This window comes from Podarcis gaigeae (genome assembly GCF_964106915.1).
Source record: "Podarcis gaigeae genome assembly, chromosome: 4".
Taxonomy (NCBI): domain Eukaryota; kingdom Metazoa; phylum Chordata; class Lepidosauria; order Squamata; family Lacertidae; genus Podarcis; species Podarcis gaigeae.
In genome coordinates, this window is record NC_139677.1 from 43,420,291 (window position 1) to 43,438,432 (window position 18,142).

General features: G+C 41.9%; 1 protein-coding gene and 2 long non-coding RNA genes across 4 annotated transcripts in view; 1 reads left to right on the top strand and 2 right to left on the bottom strand.

Annotated features, from left to right (window-relative positions):
- The window catches only part of RPS6KA3 (ribosomal protein S6 kinase A3), a 43,523-nt gene extending 41,208 nt beyond the window's left edge, over positions 1–2,315 (bottom strand). For both annotated transcript variants that reach the window (XM_083734296.1, XM_083734295.1), the window contains exon 1: positions 1,925–2,315. In XM_083734296.1, coding sequence (XP_083590422.1) covers positions 1,925–2,005 — 81 coding nt within the window. In that variant the 5' untranslated portion in view covers positions 2,006–2,315. The remainder of the gene's footprint in view (positions 1–1,924) is intronic.
- LOC310842529 lies at positions 2,272–3,383 on the top strand. The gene is made up of 2 exons (XR_014563151.1): positions 2,272–2,409; positions 3,209–3,383. It is a non-coding gene; the product is annotated as an uncharacterized lncRNA (long non-coding RNA).
- Positions 3,384–7,719: 4,336 nt separating this feature from the next.
- LOC310842540 overlaps positions 7,720–18,142 on the bottom strand; it is a 66,502-nt gene continuing 56,079 nt past the window's right edge. The window contains exons 4-5 of the long non-coding RNA XR_014563175.1: positions 15,100–15,175; positions 7,720–8,258 (exon numbers count right to left, since the gene is read on the bottom strand). This is a non-coding gene — a long non-coding RNA (uncharacterized lncRNA). The remainder of the gene's footprint in view (positions 8,259–15,099; positions 15,176–18,142) is intronic.

Below are 18,142 nucleotides of genomic sequence, written 5' to 3' on the forward strand. Positions count from 1 at the left end.
AGTGTCTTTCAAACATTATGCTTAGCTCCTGGAACGATATTTAGACATACAGTACTATCTGGTTGTCTCCATAGGGAAACTGATATATTTCGATAGGCTGCAATGATACGTCATCCGTAGAAATACAGTTAAAGTGCTTTATTGTTATTACACCTCTGAGGCAAATGTTTTTTTAAAAAACAAACTCTTTATGGAACAAAGTGTTATAAACACAAATACTGTTGCTCTACTTATCAGCCTAAATCAAAAAGAACGAAATACTTCAGGTCGGGATTTAACAAAACTAGAAACAGGGTAATTTAATTATGCCAAATTATCACAACACCTTATTACTACCAATAAAAGGAACCACTTGATGAAACAGCAGAGAGGTTTTCTCAGAACCATACCCTGAAAGCAACTAATTAAGCCAGATTATCTAAACCTGATCAAACCACAAGCATGCTGCTTCAACTACATAAAGTACATCGCTTCTTGGATCATGAGAACTTGGGGGGGGGGGGAATGGAGACAGATGACCACCAGTTCCTATATTGGTGCCTTGCTTTCAGCGGAAGCAGGATATGAGGACTTCCCCTTTTAAAAATGAGAAAAGAAAAAACTTGCTCTCATGTGAAACTGTTCCTACTGCCTGGTTACAGACCTGTACATGGAGGAAGTTGAGCATCCGGTCAAAATGAGGGGGAAGGGAGGGAGGAAGAGACAGTAGCCGGGGAAAGTAACCGAACACCATCAAAAAGAACAAAAGCTGCCAAGTCATTCAACCCTTCAGTTTCTATCACAGATCTGACAATCTGACAGCAACCCACTTCACAACCACCTAACCCAGATGTTCTTGGCTTCATAAAGGTGCTGTATCCGGGCTGCACCTTATGAAGTGAAGAGAGGAACGATGATTACTACTGAGATATTCCGGAGCTTAACACTATTTAACTCCTCCTCCAGCAAATTTCAGAACAGTAGCAGTATTGGCTATAGATGGGAAAGTCCTTTTGCTCCCACCGTCTTTTGATTTTCTTAGCCCACTGGCCTTGCCTTGACCAGCAGTCAGGGGTCTCGCCCCCTCCACTTCCCCTGACTATCGTCCCTTGCAAACAAATGGAATAAGGAGGCTGTTCGAAATTAGCTTGAAAGCCATCAGCAGCATTAGCGGTATGGATCAGCATGTTTCTTCCCTAAAGTGAAAAAAACCCATCACAAAACAGATCTGTTTCAGTAAAGAGGGGAGAAGAGAAGGGCATAGGCACCCCCTCACATACTTTATCTCCCTCCTCCTCCCCAACAGGGAGATCCCACTAAATTTCTTTCAAAGGCAGGCAGAGGTAAACTGTGCCCTCTCCATTACGCCAGAGATCTCAAAGCCACTGCTTTGAGAAACCGTCCTGCCGCCAAAAGATATTTATTCTCCGAACCGGGGCGATCAAGACGGGAAGAGGGGTTTTGTGTGCCAAAAGAGTTGCCCACACCACTCTCTCCCCCGCCGCCAAGCAAGCCATTACTAATACGGATTTTAAATATCCTGTCGCTGAAAAGGGTGAGAGTCGGAAACGCGCCCCTTCGTGACTCGCTGCCCCCGAGAGCGGCGAGGGAAGCGGACTTGGCTAATCTGGAGTAAAGGAGCGAACGGGGTGAGGCGGGAGAGGGGCGACACAGCAGGCGACCAAGGGGGCCACGAAGAGCCCCCAGACGGGCAAGGGGGCTGCCCTGCCTCGCATGGGGCACTTGGAAGAAAGAGGAAGCGGCCGCCGGTCCCCAAGCCGAGGCGGAAGCAGAGCGACAAAACGTTCTCCTTTCCCCAGGACGGGCTTTTAATTCTCCCCCCGCCTCCTGGCGGGCCCGTCCTCGCCCTCCGGGGCTCAGCGGCGGCGGCAGCAGGGGGTGCTGTGCCCGCTCCCCGGCCGGCCGGCCGCTCAGGTCGCCTTACCTCGGCGCTGCTGCTGCTGCTCTCCGCCGCGCTCTCCACAGCCATTTTCTGCCAGGGGTCCGCCAGCTGCGCTAACGGCATCTTCCCGCTTTAACTTCCGAGCTCCCCCCACCTGGAGCCGCCGCTGCCCCACAGTCTCTCGCTCAGGCTCCGGGTCAGGATTCCTCCTCCTCCTCCTGCTGGCCAAGGGGAGGGCACTGCCGGGACACTCGCGCTCCCAACCCCCGCACCGGGGGCGGAGGACGAGGCAGAGCTGCCCACGCGCGGGCGACGGAGAGAACTGGGCTCGGAAGAAGCCGCTGCCGGGCAGAGCCAACCTCCCGACGTCCAGCAGGGCTACTGCTACTACTGCCGCCGCCGCCGCTACTCACTCCGCTTCCGCTCCCAACATGGCGGCCCCCAAGCCGTACCTGCCTGTCAAGCCGAGGCCTGGTGGCGTCATCCCCGAGGGCGGGACTGGCCCAGCCAATGAGCGGCGAGCCCAGGTAGTAAAGGGACGAAATCGCGGGCGCGCGGCCAGTCGATGGTTGCTGTGATCCCGTCGGGAGTGACTGGCTGGCGTGGGAGGGAGAGGCAGGCAGGCAGGGACTCCGGATACGTGACGAGGAGTTTGGTTTTTTCTCTCCTTTTTTGTCACGGTCACTTGAGCGAAGGGCGGGAGGCGGCGGGTTTATCCTCCGCGCGGGCAGCCTGGCTTTCTCCGGCGCCGCGGATGCCGCCCGCGAGCGTCACACCCCTCGAGCTGTACAAAAGCTTATCGTGTGTAGAGAGGCGATTGTGTGGCGTTTTCCTTCTACCCTCGGATGAACTAATCCGGCATAATTGCTATAGTGCCACCCCCGTGGCTATGACAGCAAAGTTTAGTAACCTTTCCGAGATAATCCGCGGGAAGCTGTTAGCTTTGTACGTATTCAGTATGACTATTCTGGAGTTTATTTTTTTATTTTTTTTTAAACGTCATGAAAGTTTTGGCTTAACAAAAAAACAAAACCCTGTTAACTCCGATCTAAAACTGGACTCTGCAACCCTGAACGCATGTTAGATTTTAGAAGCCTTACAGGACTTTTCTTACAAAGCATGGCTAAAGAGTCGACAAGGTATCCCAAATACTTGCAACACCGCCTTCACATTCACATTCTGGTATTCTTAACTTGTCCCTTGGGTTTCCTCCTAGTGTAGTTTATCCCTCTAATGAGATTTATATGACACACTATTCTATTTTGTTAATTTTAAAGAACCAGGTTTATGTTGCTGTAAATAATTGTTTTTGATTTGATTTTGCAGTTGCTGAAAAGATAACCCACAAGATTCGCCTGATGAAAGGTGAAGAACCAGCAGAACAATCCCATGCAGTTGGGTGGGATCTTATATTTCAAACAACGTGCCTTCCCTGCACCTAAAAAAGAAATATGGTCCTCCTAAATTATGTGTTTAATAAACATAGGTAGAATTATACTTATCGTTATTGTATGAGCCTCTGTCTAATTACTTTTCATATTCTTGGGTTGAAAAAGAAAAATGAAAAAAGTTTTAAAATAATGTTTAAAAAGTATACTTCAGTATGCATCCTTAGGACACTGTAGTTATATCATTGTGTGATTTAATCATAGACAGTACCAGCAAATTCGTGTTGCACAATTATTGGAAACTGGGAAGTCTTCCACAACAAATCTACTTTCCCCAAAGACCTGACTTTTAGCAACATAAAAAGTGATGGGGAAATTTACTGGAAAGTGTGGGTTTACATTTGCTTTGATGCAACTGTCATCCAACTTCCCTGCAAACTGATCAGGATGAATGTTCAGTAGATATCATCCAGAAGCAGCCTTAGAGTTGAAGAGATCCACAGAGGTTCAAAATACAGGTCAACCCTCATCATTAAAAAAGATAGTCTTGGCTTCAAAGCTGCCTGTTCTAACCACTTTGAACATATTGAAACGCTTGAGTGAGCTACATGCTTAGGATTGCATCTCAGTCCTCATTAACACTTAATTGGGAGGAACTTCCATTGAACACTGTAAGACTTCCTTCTGAGTAAGCATGCATAGGATTGTGCTGTTAGGGTGCCACTATATCTGACAATGTCGTAGTCTGACTCAGGCAATGCTGAATACATTGGAAGGAGGAAAGACTGACCGTATTTTTTGCTCTATAAGACTCACTTTTTCCCTCCTAAAAAGTAAGGGGAAATGTGTGTGCGTCTTATGGAGCGAATACAGGCTGTGCAGCTATCCCAGAAGCCAGAACAGCAAGAGGGATTGCTGCTTTCACTGCACAGCGATCCCTCTTGCTGTTCTGGCTTCTGAGATTCAGAATATATTTTTTTCTTGTTTCCTCCTCCAAAAACTAGGTGCGTCTTGTGGTCTGGTGTGTCTTCTAGAGCGAAAAATACGGTAAGACACAGGATTGATGTTAGGAGCTAAGCCCTTCTAGCTGTGCTTTTCTCTCAAAAACTCTCTTCATTGTTGAGAACATAAGAAGAGCTTGCTGGAACAGGCTAATGACTCATCTAATCCAGCATCCTCTTCTCACAGTGGCCAACCAGAGGCCTGTGTTGTTTGTTTTGCTGTTTTGATACACAGCTGGGTTTACTTCCAATTGCAGAGTACTACTGAAACAAAAATAGTTTCCTGTTAAACACAAGTATGATGCACACTTTGAAGTTTCCCTAGTACCATCCTAACAAAAACGTCTGCAGCCATTATAACTATTTCTACTCTTGAGCATGACCACCAAGGAGGAAGATTCGTCTATTTGTTGATGGTTTTTAGGGTTCAGCATTTTTTTCTGACATGCAAGAAAACATGCAAAATACCGCCAGAGAATGGACACTTTGTTTGTTTGTTTAGCAATGCATAGTCTCTGTTCCTAGGAATGTGTAGGCTCCAATGTGTGCCTTATAGAATAGAAAAGGCAGTTATTACATATGGCACATCTTCAAGACTAGCATTAAGCATATTTTTTGCCAATGAATTATTTCAGGAAACTGTTTATAAAATTCATAAGGTATGGGGGGTGTTAAAACACATATCTGTTGGTTTAAATCTGTTGACTTAATTGTGACTTGCATACTGATTACAAACCTACTTATCTGGATCTGAGCTCAATTACAATCAACATTTATTTCCAAATAAATGACCAGGAGTGTTAAATTTTAGTATTTGTATCAGTAAACAGCAGGGCGCACTACATCTATTTTTATGGCAGTTTTATTTCAATTGAACTCAAAGTGACCAAGAATTACAAATAAAACATGAGGTGTTTCCTCTATAAGGAAAATGATAAAATCCACAGGTGGCTTAATACCTTTATAGTAACAACAAAAATAACACAAAATAGAAATAAAGTTTTGGAGTTCTCTAGAACTCTTCACATTACAGAGTGTTACACAAATCGTGTTTTCCCCTACCCTGTTTCTTCCTCCTGCTAATATCTATCCTGGTTGAAAATTGTGGAGAAATCAAAAGCTCACTCACTATCGTGTAATGTTTTGACTTTCCAAATGAAGATATTGCCCAATTGTGGATTTTGGAACCTTTGCAAAGTGCAAGAATGCTGGTTTGAGCAATTTGTGGTGGAGGAAAGGCAGGCTATATAGGAGGATGCTGTCTCAAGACATGACTGTACATGTTTTCTTCCATACTGTACATCAGTTACCTATTGCTGCTGAATCTGATGATAAATATGAGGATGGTGACAGGTAAGATCTCATTTACAATCATCACGATCATTTTAGCATGTGAGTGGCTTCCTATGTTCTTGGCTTCCTGGAGTGTAATTGACATCCACCAGGAATTTAGAATTCCTGCCAGTGTTCTGATGTAATCTTGAGAATGTGGATGTGGGCGGGATTGCTGCAGCCTCAAATGGGAGTTCTAACAAAGTACATTTGAATAAACAAGGACGCTGCACTCCTATTTTTGATTCTGAGGCAAAGTGCTGTGCTGGAAGAGGCCCAGGGTCACACTCCTAAATTGCTTAAGGCTTGAATCCTAAATACACTTGCTAGGGAGTAAGCACCACTGAAAACAGTGGAATTTACTTCTAAGTAAATGTGTTTAGGATTGCACTGTAAAGCTCCGTAGGAGACATGGCTTTCCTATGGTACAATCTTCCTGAGGGGGGAAAGGTAGTCATATGTTTGTACCTATATGTATAAAAACTTAAACTAAGGGAAACTTTGCCCTTCTAAACAGTATCTGATAGCATTATTATTTTATTACATTTATATTTTGCCCTCCCTCCTAGCAACTCAAGACAGTGTACAGCTAGAGGATCACTGGTTTTCCAACTCTTAGGTTGTTGGACTCCATTTCCTATCAACCTCAGCTGGCTTGGCCAGGGAAGGATGGGAGTTATATTCCAGCAACATCTGAGAAGCCAGAGGTTCCCCATCCCTGGCGTACAACAGTGTGATGGAGCAGCAAAAAAGTGTTGAAACCATCCACTGAGTAGTTGGTTGCAAGCTGAGGTGTTCTACCTTTTACATTTCACATGAGGGAATGACAAATTACACGTTGCTATTTAACAGCTGCTTCCAGCGGTTTCATGTAGATGTTAAATAGCACTGTGGACAATATGTTACTCTGCAGCACACCACACTACAATAGCTGGTGGACTGAGGTGATGTCACCCAACCCCATTCTCTATAACCAGTCCTGTAGGTAGGAGTGGGAATCCCCCTAATTCACAAAGACTGTCTAGCAGGATGCCATGATTCCTGGTACCAACAGCCTCTGAGAGATCAAGTAGAAACAGCATCACAATCTCCCTTTCCTCCTTCTGATAAAGGTCACCCCTCAGCGGAAACAAGACTGATCTGGTTCCAAAATGCAGCTTGAACTCAGATTGGAACACGTCCAGATAACCAATATTAAGCTCCTGTAACTGCAAAGCCACCACACTGATGCATCTTGTCCAGGATGGAGCTATTTGTGACTGAGTGGTTGTTGTCAAGAACCCTCCATGTCAAGAGTGGGCTTCAGAAGTAGATGCAGGTTTAAGGGCAGCAGGCAGATTGGACCCTGGACCCACCCCAGGATTGAGAAGAGTGCCCAGAGAGTATGTGGCTGGGCAAACAGTTGCAAGCACTCTGTCCACATCTTCAGGATGCAAGAGCTGAAATTTACCCCTTAAAAACAGGTCAGATGGTGTTTGGACACCGCATTTTGACCTGCTACAACAGAGAAATTTGAGTAATGGTGAGGCAGAACACAGGAGGCAGAGGCACCAGAAATAAAAGAATAGAGTCCTCTTTCACCATTGTGTTACTGTGCTAGCATTGACCTGCTACAAATTGGTGATGCAGGAAGAGTGAAACAGGCTGAGTTATATTTATTGACATGACATTCACCTGTGGTTAAACTATAAGCAAATCACATCCTGCCTGTGGTTCCAACATCCTGAGCAGCGATATGGAATACAATAAAATATAGCCTTGCATCAGGATATGCGGCATCAATACATGCTTTTATTATTTGTTTTGTTCATGAGAAGAACACTGAATGCTTTTTTAGTACAGAGTTTGATTATCTTTGCAGAAAAGAGATCAGGAAACATTAGGACTGAATGTGGGGGCTGCAAAGTGGTATCTGAGCTTGCTCCCACGGTCAGTTTGCACAATCTGAGCTTTCTGTTACCTTGGCCATGGTTTTTGTCTTGCTTTAGTTTTGGGTAGGAGAAACGTTAACTCTATGCATTTAGGGTCCACTGCTGTAGTGCACTCTCCACATCTATTCATATTTACGCTGTTGTACTACACTGCCTTTCTTCATAGCTGAAGGACCATCTCCTTTTTTCTTTTCTTTAAGATACTGTACAATCTCTTTGATTTATATTATTCAGCTATCAGGAGTTGTATGCATATACTCTTTTATATAGAATAGCACCTGGACTACCATACATACGGAATCCAAATGATTTTGCTTAGAATTCACACATGAGTTAGCTTCCCTTTAAGAATAGCACTTGCTGAAATTTAAGTAGGTTGGATGGAAGATTACGGACTGTTCACCTTTAGCCAACTCTCTCTCTCCCCGCCCTTGCTTTGAACTTCTTTCTTTATTTCTTTCTTTTTGCCTCTCGCAGTAGCTGTAACTTCCCAAACTCTGATGCATATTACATCCCCTAAATGAGAATCTTCCTAGTTATCTTCCTAACATCTGTTATTAGCTGAAAGTTTTAAATAAGATTGTTCCCCAGTATCTGATATAAATGTGTAAGGACTGCATGTTATAGCTGGCAAAATAAACCATTCTGAAGTCTCATTTAAAATAAAAATAATTACATTTGTCTTGATAGGTATTGGAGAATGTTTGGCACCTGAACAGTTTTTCTATTTGGAGAAAACAGAGGGGAAAGACTTGAGCATGTGAATGAAAAAAGGCTCGAAGAGACCGAGATATTTAAAACAAGAACTATAAGGAGTCATGGCATCTAATTTGTTTATTGTGGCACAAGTTTTTATGGACCACAGCCCACCTCGTTTTAAGCATGAAATGTTATCTTTGTTGTAAGATACACGTGCATGCACACCCACATACCGAAAAATAAATGAAGACACTTGAGCCAAGAAGCCCTTCACTGCAGGCTTAAGGAAAATAATTCTGCAGACTTTGTAGGGAATAATCCTGAATTGGGACGAAATGATTATTAAATTCTAATTAGCATATTTAGCAATGCACCCAAAAGCCAAATAGGAAAAGGCAGATGTAGTTGGCTTGACCTTCTGCTGGACCATTCTGCCAATATTTAATTTCTTGCTGCAAGATAGATATGCTAAACATACGTCATACACCTTATTAAAACAATTGCACAGCTGGATTTTCCTTTTGCCCTTAAATAATATTTGCAGTAAGAGGAACAAGCTTTCTGAGCATGACTACAAGTTATTGCTAGGGAATACTAGAATAGGCTTTAAACCATTAAAGCAAATGTCAAGCCAAATGTGATGTGCAACTCTTTCACCTCATTCCATTTTCAGCTACACTGAACCTTTCTTCTTCTTAAGTATTTATTTCAGATTAATTTCCCCACTGAAACTGCTTTTCCCCATGTTATTCTAAAAACAGGACACAATAACCATTCTTGCTGCAAAAGAACCAATTACTGTGCCAGGGCAAGAGTGTTTAGCTCAGAGGTAATAATGTTCATGAAGCATTTGAGTCTTAATAAGTCTTTGTTATTATTAGAACTAGCACTAATGGCCCTAAATAATGCAAGTTGTTATGGGACTGCATTCTCTTAGAGAGCAGGTCAGCTCCGACAGTCTTCATAGCTCTTTTATAATGCACTTGATGAACATTTCAGGGCATCTGTGCTGGTCACTGCCTAGAGCTGATAGACTGGGATTTGTGTGACTGTGTAGTAGGCTGAATTCTTATTATCAGTGTGGACAACATTGTCATTGGTTCAAATCTGAGCCAACCACAAAGCTTACTGGATGATCATGGGCTGGTAACTTCAGCCTAACATTACTCACAATATCTGCTGCCTAGCTGAGGTAAAGATGTGGCAGTATACAATATTGTAATATGAGATTTGTGAGATTTGTGAATGTGAATGGTGCTTTCATGGCTTTACCATACGCTTCTGACTTTAAAATACTTATAATTTAATATAGCATATGTATGAGAAATCTGGGAGCCTCTCAACTACAGTCATACCTCGGGTTGAAGTAGCTTCGGGATGAATATTTTCGGGTTGCGCTCCACGGCGACCCAGAAGTAACGGAGCGCGTTACTTCTGGGTTTTGCCGCTCGCGCATGCTCAGACGCTCAAAATGATGTTATGCGCAGAAGCGGCGAAACGTGACCCGTGCACGTGCAGTCGCGTCTTACGTTTACTTCAGGATGCGAACGGGGCTCCAGAATGGATCCCGTTCATATCCAGAGGTACCACTGTATTATATTGAGGACCGAAATACCTCAAGGACCACCTCTCCCCATATGAACCGACCTGGACCCTGCAATCTTCATCTCAGGCCCTCATGAGAGGTCTGGAGGGTGACAATGTAAGAATGAGCCTTTTCTGTGTTGGCTTCACATTTCTGGAATGTTCTCCATAGGAAGACTCTCCTGGTGCCTTCATTACACATGGCACCAGGTAAAACTGTTTCTATATAACCAGGCATTTGGCTGATTAAACATTTGATAGCCTTTTAAATGTGTTTGTTGGAGAGAGGGTTATTGGTTTGTTTTTGTTATGTATTTTGTGTTCTCATTTTGTATTTTTATGTTATGAATTGCCCAGTGATCTTTGGATGAAGGGTGGTATACAAATTCAGTAATAAAAACAACTAAAAATACAGTGGTACCTCAGGTTACATACGCTTCAGGTTACAGACTCTGCTAACCCAGAAATAGTGCTTCAGGTTAAGAACTTTGCTTCAGGATGAGAACAGAAATCGTGCTCCAGCGGTGCAGCGGCAGCAGGAGGCCCCATTAGCTAAAGTGGTGCTTCAGGTTAAGAATAGTTTCAGGTTAAGAACGGACCTCCAGAACGAATTAAGTACTTAACCCGAGGTACCACTGTATAACACTTCCAAAAACACGGAATGCAAAGGCAGCCATAGTTACCTAATTGCAACACAACTTGTCACACACAAAGGGCTTATCAACACCTCTATTTGCCCCACCGCTTTCTCCCAGGGAAACCCAATCTTCAGCGCCGAATCAGAACAAATGGTAATTGTGTTTTCTGCAGATTGCCATTTGTTCCAACTTGGTGCTCAAGAGTGGGTTTTCCAGGGGGACATGGTGGGGCGAAGGTAAAACTGCTTGGACCTGTGCTTAGAAAGCACATGACAAGCGGAAACTGCTTGGACCCATGCTTTCTAGGCATGGGACAAGTGGAAGTGTGGAGGAGCCACAAATCTTTAATCTGTGCATTTAAATATGCGTTCTGATACTGTATTTCAAGAATTTGGCTAAGCATTGCAAAGTGGATGGTTGTACATCTAGAACAGGATGGTAAATTTGTAGCCCTCTGGGCATAGTTGGACCCCCCACTTCCATTAGCCCAGACAGCATGACCAATGGTCAGAGAAGTTTAGTAACATCTGGAAGGTCACTGCAGCTCCCCATCCCTGATCTACAAGTTATTCTTCATTAGCTATACATACAGTCAGTAAACACGCTTGCATGCTCAGATCTCTGTTGCTCAAGGGGGTGAAAATGTGTCCAATACTTCTGAGGGTGTTTTGCTATATTAACCTTAACGGATACCAATAAATGTGAATCAGTGTTTTGGTGCCACTAGCATGCTGTATCTTTCTTCAGTGCTTTTCTAAGGCACATTATTTATGACATGAGGAACAAACAAAGAAGTGCTGAGCACACAAAGCTCATGAACAAAGCAACTCCATATATTTATATCAAAGATGAAAGGGGAGTGGAATCAACAAGAAATAATAAAGATGGTGCAGAGCAAAATATGTTACAGCTGTGTACTTTTCCTGAGATTGTTTTAATAGCTGCCAATTCTTTAGATTCAGTTTATTTTTGTCATCCCTTAGAAGTTAGGAAATGTTAGATCTATACTTAGCATGTTATTTCTTACAAACATTAGCATTAGGAACCATACCTTGGTGTTACACACTATGATGTTTAGACGCAGGCTAAGGCAAGTAATTTCATTTACTTGAGCTGTAGTCCTTAAAACACTCACCACGGAGTAAACCCAATGGTAGAATTTACTTCTGAGTAAACATGCATAGGATTTAACACTTAGACTTCAGTGGCTGCTTTTATTCTGGGCACAAGCAGTGTGTGTGAGCCAGAAGCAAGGCTGCAGGCTGAAACCTGGGGGAGGTAGAGCCATGCCTGATTCCCGTTTGAATCCAAGGATGTGGCTATGGGAGACGTAAGATCCTCTTAGGGTGTTAATACTGTGAGCTCCTCCATCGTAGGCTCGGGTTTTATATGTGTGTAAATACACCATATACTGTACAGGCAACTCCCCACTTGTGCGCATTGGTGTCGTGCGCACTAAAAACAACTCCAAAAGGGACCAAGGGGACTAAGGTGGAACAGGCAGGAATGACAGGTGTGGTGACCCAAAATGGAATCCCTGTGCAAGTGGGGGGATGCCTGTATCATAAAGACACCACAGTCACCCCTGCCCCTCATTCTGAGGAAACACAAACCCTGAGAAAGCACGTGGAATCCCTGGAATCTCACACTGCTTGAAGATTAGGGTGCTGTGCAACAATATATTAGTTCCATAGCCCAATTTAAAATGTCCAGTGTTTCCTTGGAAAAAAGCATGACTAGTTAAACAGGTCTAGGGTTGTAGTCAATAACTGTACCTGTGATCAGTGTACAGGAAATACAGACATGAATACACAGTATAAAATATAGCTGAAATATTATTATTAATGTACAGTGGTACCTTGGGTTACAAACACCTTGGGTTACAGACTCCGCTAACCCAGAAGTAGTACCTCGGGTTAAGAACCTTACTTCAGGATGAGAACAGAAGTCATGCAACAGATGTGCGCCGGCAGCGGGAGGCCCCATTAGCTAAAGTGGTACCTCAGGTTAAGAACGGTTTCAGGTTAAGAACAGACCTCCGGAACGAATTAAGTTCATAACCAGAGCTACCACTGTAATGTCATTAGCATGCTTTGCAGTTTACTGATTAAAATAAGCAAATGGACTCGCTATTGTGCTTTTAGTGGGTTTGAAAAACACCCATATGCTGTACAAGCTGTATACAGTGTATACATTTAATGAACAAGTCCTTGCAACAAGGAGATCACAATCCAATCAGAATTTTTATAGTGAAGACAACAATGGAGAGGAATTGTGACGTGACAGAGGCAGTAAGGGCTGAATGTGAGCAAATAGTTAGATATATTTAGGTTAGAATAAAATTCCTTCCACAAAACCACCTTATTTATTCAGTCTGAAAAAATGTATCTAAAAAAATATTCCACTTTATTATGATTGTTCATATTCAAGAGTCAAATAATTAGGTGCATTGTCTATCTATAACAAGGCATTCTTAAGAGGAAAAGAGCCCATTCTTGAAAAGGCTTATAATCAAGGGCTCTCCAATATTTCAAGGAAATATAAGTCTGGTGGCATGATCTTTCATCACACTGCACTCTGGATGTAATTGCTCTAGATGGAAGCCTCTACCATAAAAACTGCAGAGCTGTCCAGGTTTTATGAGTCACTGATTCTCCACCTTCCAAACTTCATAATTCTTCCTCCAAGGAGGCGGAAGGAAATATAACTGAATTAGCAAAGTATGAGATAAACCTGCAGTAAAGACTGGCAAACCCACAAAGCCATTTGTGGGCCAAGCTCTTTTTGCAACTTGATGCTGAGTCCTGTTGGAGTAGCCAAGGAGCCAGGGTCAATATTCTTTTAACAAAATCAGTGTCTAAGCAGATTCTCTCTCTCTCTCTCTCTCTCTCTCTCTCTCTCTCACACACACACACACACACACACACGGGGGGGGGGGGCTTTTGAACCTTTCACAGTTGACACAGGCATTACTTTTCCTGACATGGAGAGGAAACAACAACAACAACATGATGAATTGTGTGGAGAGTCAATGCTGGAGACATGAAGGCTGAATTAGATGTACCTTTGGCCTCATCCAACAAGGCATTACAGAGCAAAATATTTTCTAGCTGACGTAGGAAACATTTATGTAAAAACCAGCACAGTTGTTTACACCTGGTCACACAGATATGCTGCTAGGAATCCATTTCAAATCAGCTGCAATCAAGCTACATTTGTTTTCATCCTTCTTGCTATAGGTTTAAGCAAGTGATCTTAGAAATTAGAGGGACAGAGGTGAAAGTATATTAACCATGAGTCATGGAGTTCAGCAGGAACCTGTTAAACTTTGGCTAGCTGAGGAATAGAAAGGAATATAAAGCTTTCCTCAATGCTAGTGGTACCCTAAGGCAGGGTATTGCTTCACAAAGTCATTCAATTTAACAGAAGAAGCAAAGCTGAAACTAGACCTATGTTTATTATCTGCTTACATTGCAGCTGATTAGTGAAATATATGCTTATTTGTCTACTTCAACCCTTATTACCAGTGGCATAGTGTGGGTTGTCAGCACCCGGGGCAAGGCAAGTAATTTGCACCCCCTAACCTGTGGACTTGCGCCCCCTAACCCTAACCCCCAGATGTTGCGCCCGGTGCGGCCGGCCCCCCCTGCACCCCCCACGCTACGCCACTGCTTATTACTCCCCAAACATGCATGTCATATGTTCATTAGGATGACACTCTTTCAGTTTTTGTAAACTTAAAAGAGCTATAGGGTATAAATATTCTCTCCCTGCCCCCAGGATTCCTGAGCCTTTAACAAGGGCATGGCAAACAGAAATCGCAAAGGTTTGCTCTCTATGCCATACTCCCTATTAACTTTGCTTGTTGCACTTCTGTTAAGTGCACAAGAGCCCTGTCAGAAACAGTATAGGACTAAGTATTGCACTAATTTACAATGAGCTGTATCTGATTAAGTTATACTCAGAGACCCACTGAAATCAGTGAACTTAAGTTAGTTCATTGGCTTCAATTGGCTTACTCTATAAGTTAGTTGGATAGCGGTACACTCGTTCATTTTGGGTGGATACATTCTATGAACAATGCATTTCAGTCCTATACATTACATTATTTATTTCACCTGTATATTGCTGCACAGTTCATCAGAAGTCTCTAAGTGGTTTGCATATTATCATTATTATTAATAATAAAATTTGTATTCTGTCCTTCATCCACAGATCTCAAGGCAGTTCACAACATAAAATTACAATATAAAAGCCACAAAATACATAATAAAAATGAGAACAACAAACCAATAATTCATATCCCAATACCCCCTAACAATACTGCTACATGCCATCCCAATCTCCAAGCGGTGTGAGATTCTAGTAGTACCAGGCATGCTTACCAGGGCCTGTGTTTCCTTTTGGAACAACAAAGCACAATAGTGTCTGTGGTGTCTTTATCATATATGGTTTATTTACACATATATACGACCTGCATCTAGATGGAGAGAGTGCAGAGCTCTCACATTCCTTCCATTGCTGCAGCCTCCAAGTCAAAGAGACTCCAACCATCATGCCTGACCCTCTCTGCAGACTGCCTGCCCATGCTTTGTCCCACCCCCCAGCTTGCAAAACTAGCACACACACACCCCGTTCACTTACCTCCTCACTCACTGCAATTCTGCCTCTCCCTCCTGAAACTCTGGCCCTTTGTCTCTGCTCCTTCCGTCTTATAACACTACAATACAATACAAATTATACATATAATACTAAACAATACTGCTGCAACCCCAGCTACTACTAATTCCACATTTTAAGTAACATAATTAAGCAACAATAATTATATCAAAACAATGTGCTTAAGTAAAATAAACAAGAAGCACAAAAGCAAATCAGGTGCAAAACAGCGAAATGCAACTTAATTACAAAACTAGCTAGAAAACCTCATTTTACCAAAATCCCTCTGCTTATAATAAGACAATCACCATGCAAGTTAACAGATACATGCAGCATGCTAATAATTTTAACACCCCATAGTATGGCATAAATTAAGTACTATACTAGCACTTAATGCCTTCATATGTATATGCTGTCATACCATGCCAGTCAGAGCTAGAATGAATTCAAAACCTTCAAAGACTAAGCACGTTGCATGCTGCAGTTGAAATTTGCCATGGTAAACTATGAACATTTAAAATGTGTTTAAATGCCCAGATCTGGACAAACATATATGATTTGTGCGGGGAGCCAGTTACATATTCCTAGGTTACTACTTGCCATGTAGGGTTTTTATTATATAAGCCGTATTTCATGTTACTTTTCTCTTCCGAACAATATTGCCTATAAAGAAACAGTAAATATGACAAAGTGTTGACAACATTTGATGATCAGAAGGCAACGTACATTCAATAAATTCCTTTCTTTTATTGAAAACTTTGATTAGATTGTTGCTAAAGTCCTCAGGGCATTCTAGAGGCCTTGTGTAGAACATACAGGTTATTTCCTGTGACAGAGACAAATGCTGGCAACAGTAACCCTTGTGTCACATTTAATTTTGAAGTACCCAGCCAGATTTTTTATTGAAGGTATGTCATACAGAAACCAGATTAATGCATTTTGGTACCTAGAAATTAGGTGTGCCCTAGGAAGATCGGCAGAATTACTTTTCATAGTGTTCTTACTCCCTTGGAATAATTTTTTGGCTGCCTACCAAGTATTATGATATATATGTCATAAATGTTATTTGCTCATAAATGTTTTGCAGTTATCCTCACAATCATAGATAGCCTGAATTTTTTTTAAGCAGAAAAATTCAAAAGTGACACTCTTTGTCTTATTGTATGTATGCTTTTCTCCCACACTACTTTCAACAATGCACAGTGTCAGCTACTTTGGTTTATAATATTAGGTGCTACTATCTTGGGAAGTTTAAGTTGGCAATGAAACCAGGAAGTGTACCGAAAATGAAGACCTTTTTGCCCTTCACACTGTGACTTGGTTCTGACTGTACAATAAGACTTCTGTGCTTAAAGTCTGATGTATGATTAACTTGTGGCTCCTTTACCGTTGAATTCATTACCACTTGAGATAAGGCATACTCCAGCAATCTATTACTTCAGATGCATGCTTTTATTTACCCAAGCCTTTTCTGAATGAATTTTTAAATTATTGTTTGCTGATCATCTTTTGAGTATTGCACTGTTGTTTTAACTATACTATTATGCTAGGTATATATTTTATATTTGTCTTCATTCAGCAGGATAGAACAACTGCAAGACAGAGCCCACTGTGTAGCAAGGAAAGAAAACATATTTATTGCCTAAATACATGGATATTTGCAGAATTTTAATGGGGGGGGGGACACAGCTGATTTTGAATCATAACCAACCATTCCACTTTCAAGAGCAGATAACAATCTAATAACATTAAAAATAGTAAAGAAATAGTGCAGTAATCTTACACGTTTAATAGTTGTCTAAATGTCAGGATGTTTTTTCTCCGTCACTATTTTATGATGCCACAAAACTACTTATCAGTGTAAAGTGCATTAGGATCTATTTACCCTTGTATTTTAGGAGCCCTTCAATTTCCAATGCCACAGCCACAGCATGTGCAATGACTGTAACATTCGTCCTTTATGATGGCTGTGATGTTGAGAAACTGACATGAACTTTAATATGACTAGTATGGTCCCAAATACGTAATGCACTTAAAAGCGAGATGAGCGCCGCAACCCCATAGTCTCCTTTGACTGGACTTAATTGTCCAGGGGCCCTTTACCTTTTTTTACCTGCACTTAAATCAAATAAATATCTGGTCATTCCTTCACTAGTTGTAGGTTCTTGCAACAAACTTTTCCTAGCCTTATTTCAGCGATGGCCTAGCAATACTTTCATCAATGGCCCATAGTTCATTATATATGACCTCAGAAATATTAATCCCTCAATGTGGAAGTTCCTAAATTATTGTGGTTCCTAAAACCTGAAGCCACACTGATGGCTCCTTCGCATGTAACAAAATATATGCTTAAATACAGTACTTTCATTGTTCTGTGTGAAGGAGCTTTGACATCCAAAACATGTGCGTAAGATCTGTTTCTGAAAATAAAGCACTTTCTTTACTAATTGCTAATAAAATTGTAAATGAGAGTGGGGAGGAAGAAGTCAGAATTTTAATCAGGGAGAGGTAAATAAAGGAAAAGGTAGGTTACCGTATATGTTTAGTAGTCCTACGCAAAACTACTCTGCAGCGCCATCTGGTGACACTGAGGATAAAAGTCTCCCATGCCACCTTTCTATAACCTTATTTATTGCAGCAAGAACTTACTTCAACAGATGAATGAAGTAGGTGGGTGAAGATGTCCTTCTAAATAAGATACATATGGGCTGTGTGTGTGTGTGTGTGTGTGTGTGTGTGTGTGTGAGAGAGAGAGAGAGAGAGAGAGAGAGAGAGAGAGAAGTAAATGTGTGGTACAGGGTGAATTTAATGATAAATACAGTATTGATGCCCTCAAAGCAGACATATAATACATGACCAAGTAATTTGAAATAAACAAGCCCATTTGATATAACAGGGGCCCAGACTGCATAGCACAATATATATATGATATGTTGGTGTCTGACAGCCCAATTATATGTGATTTCCCTTTTTCAAGTTTGAAGTGGTATTTTAAAAAATATATTTGTAAGTTATATTTGGAACAGAT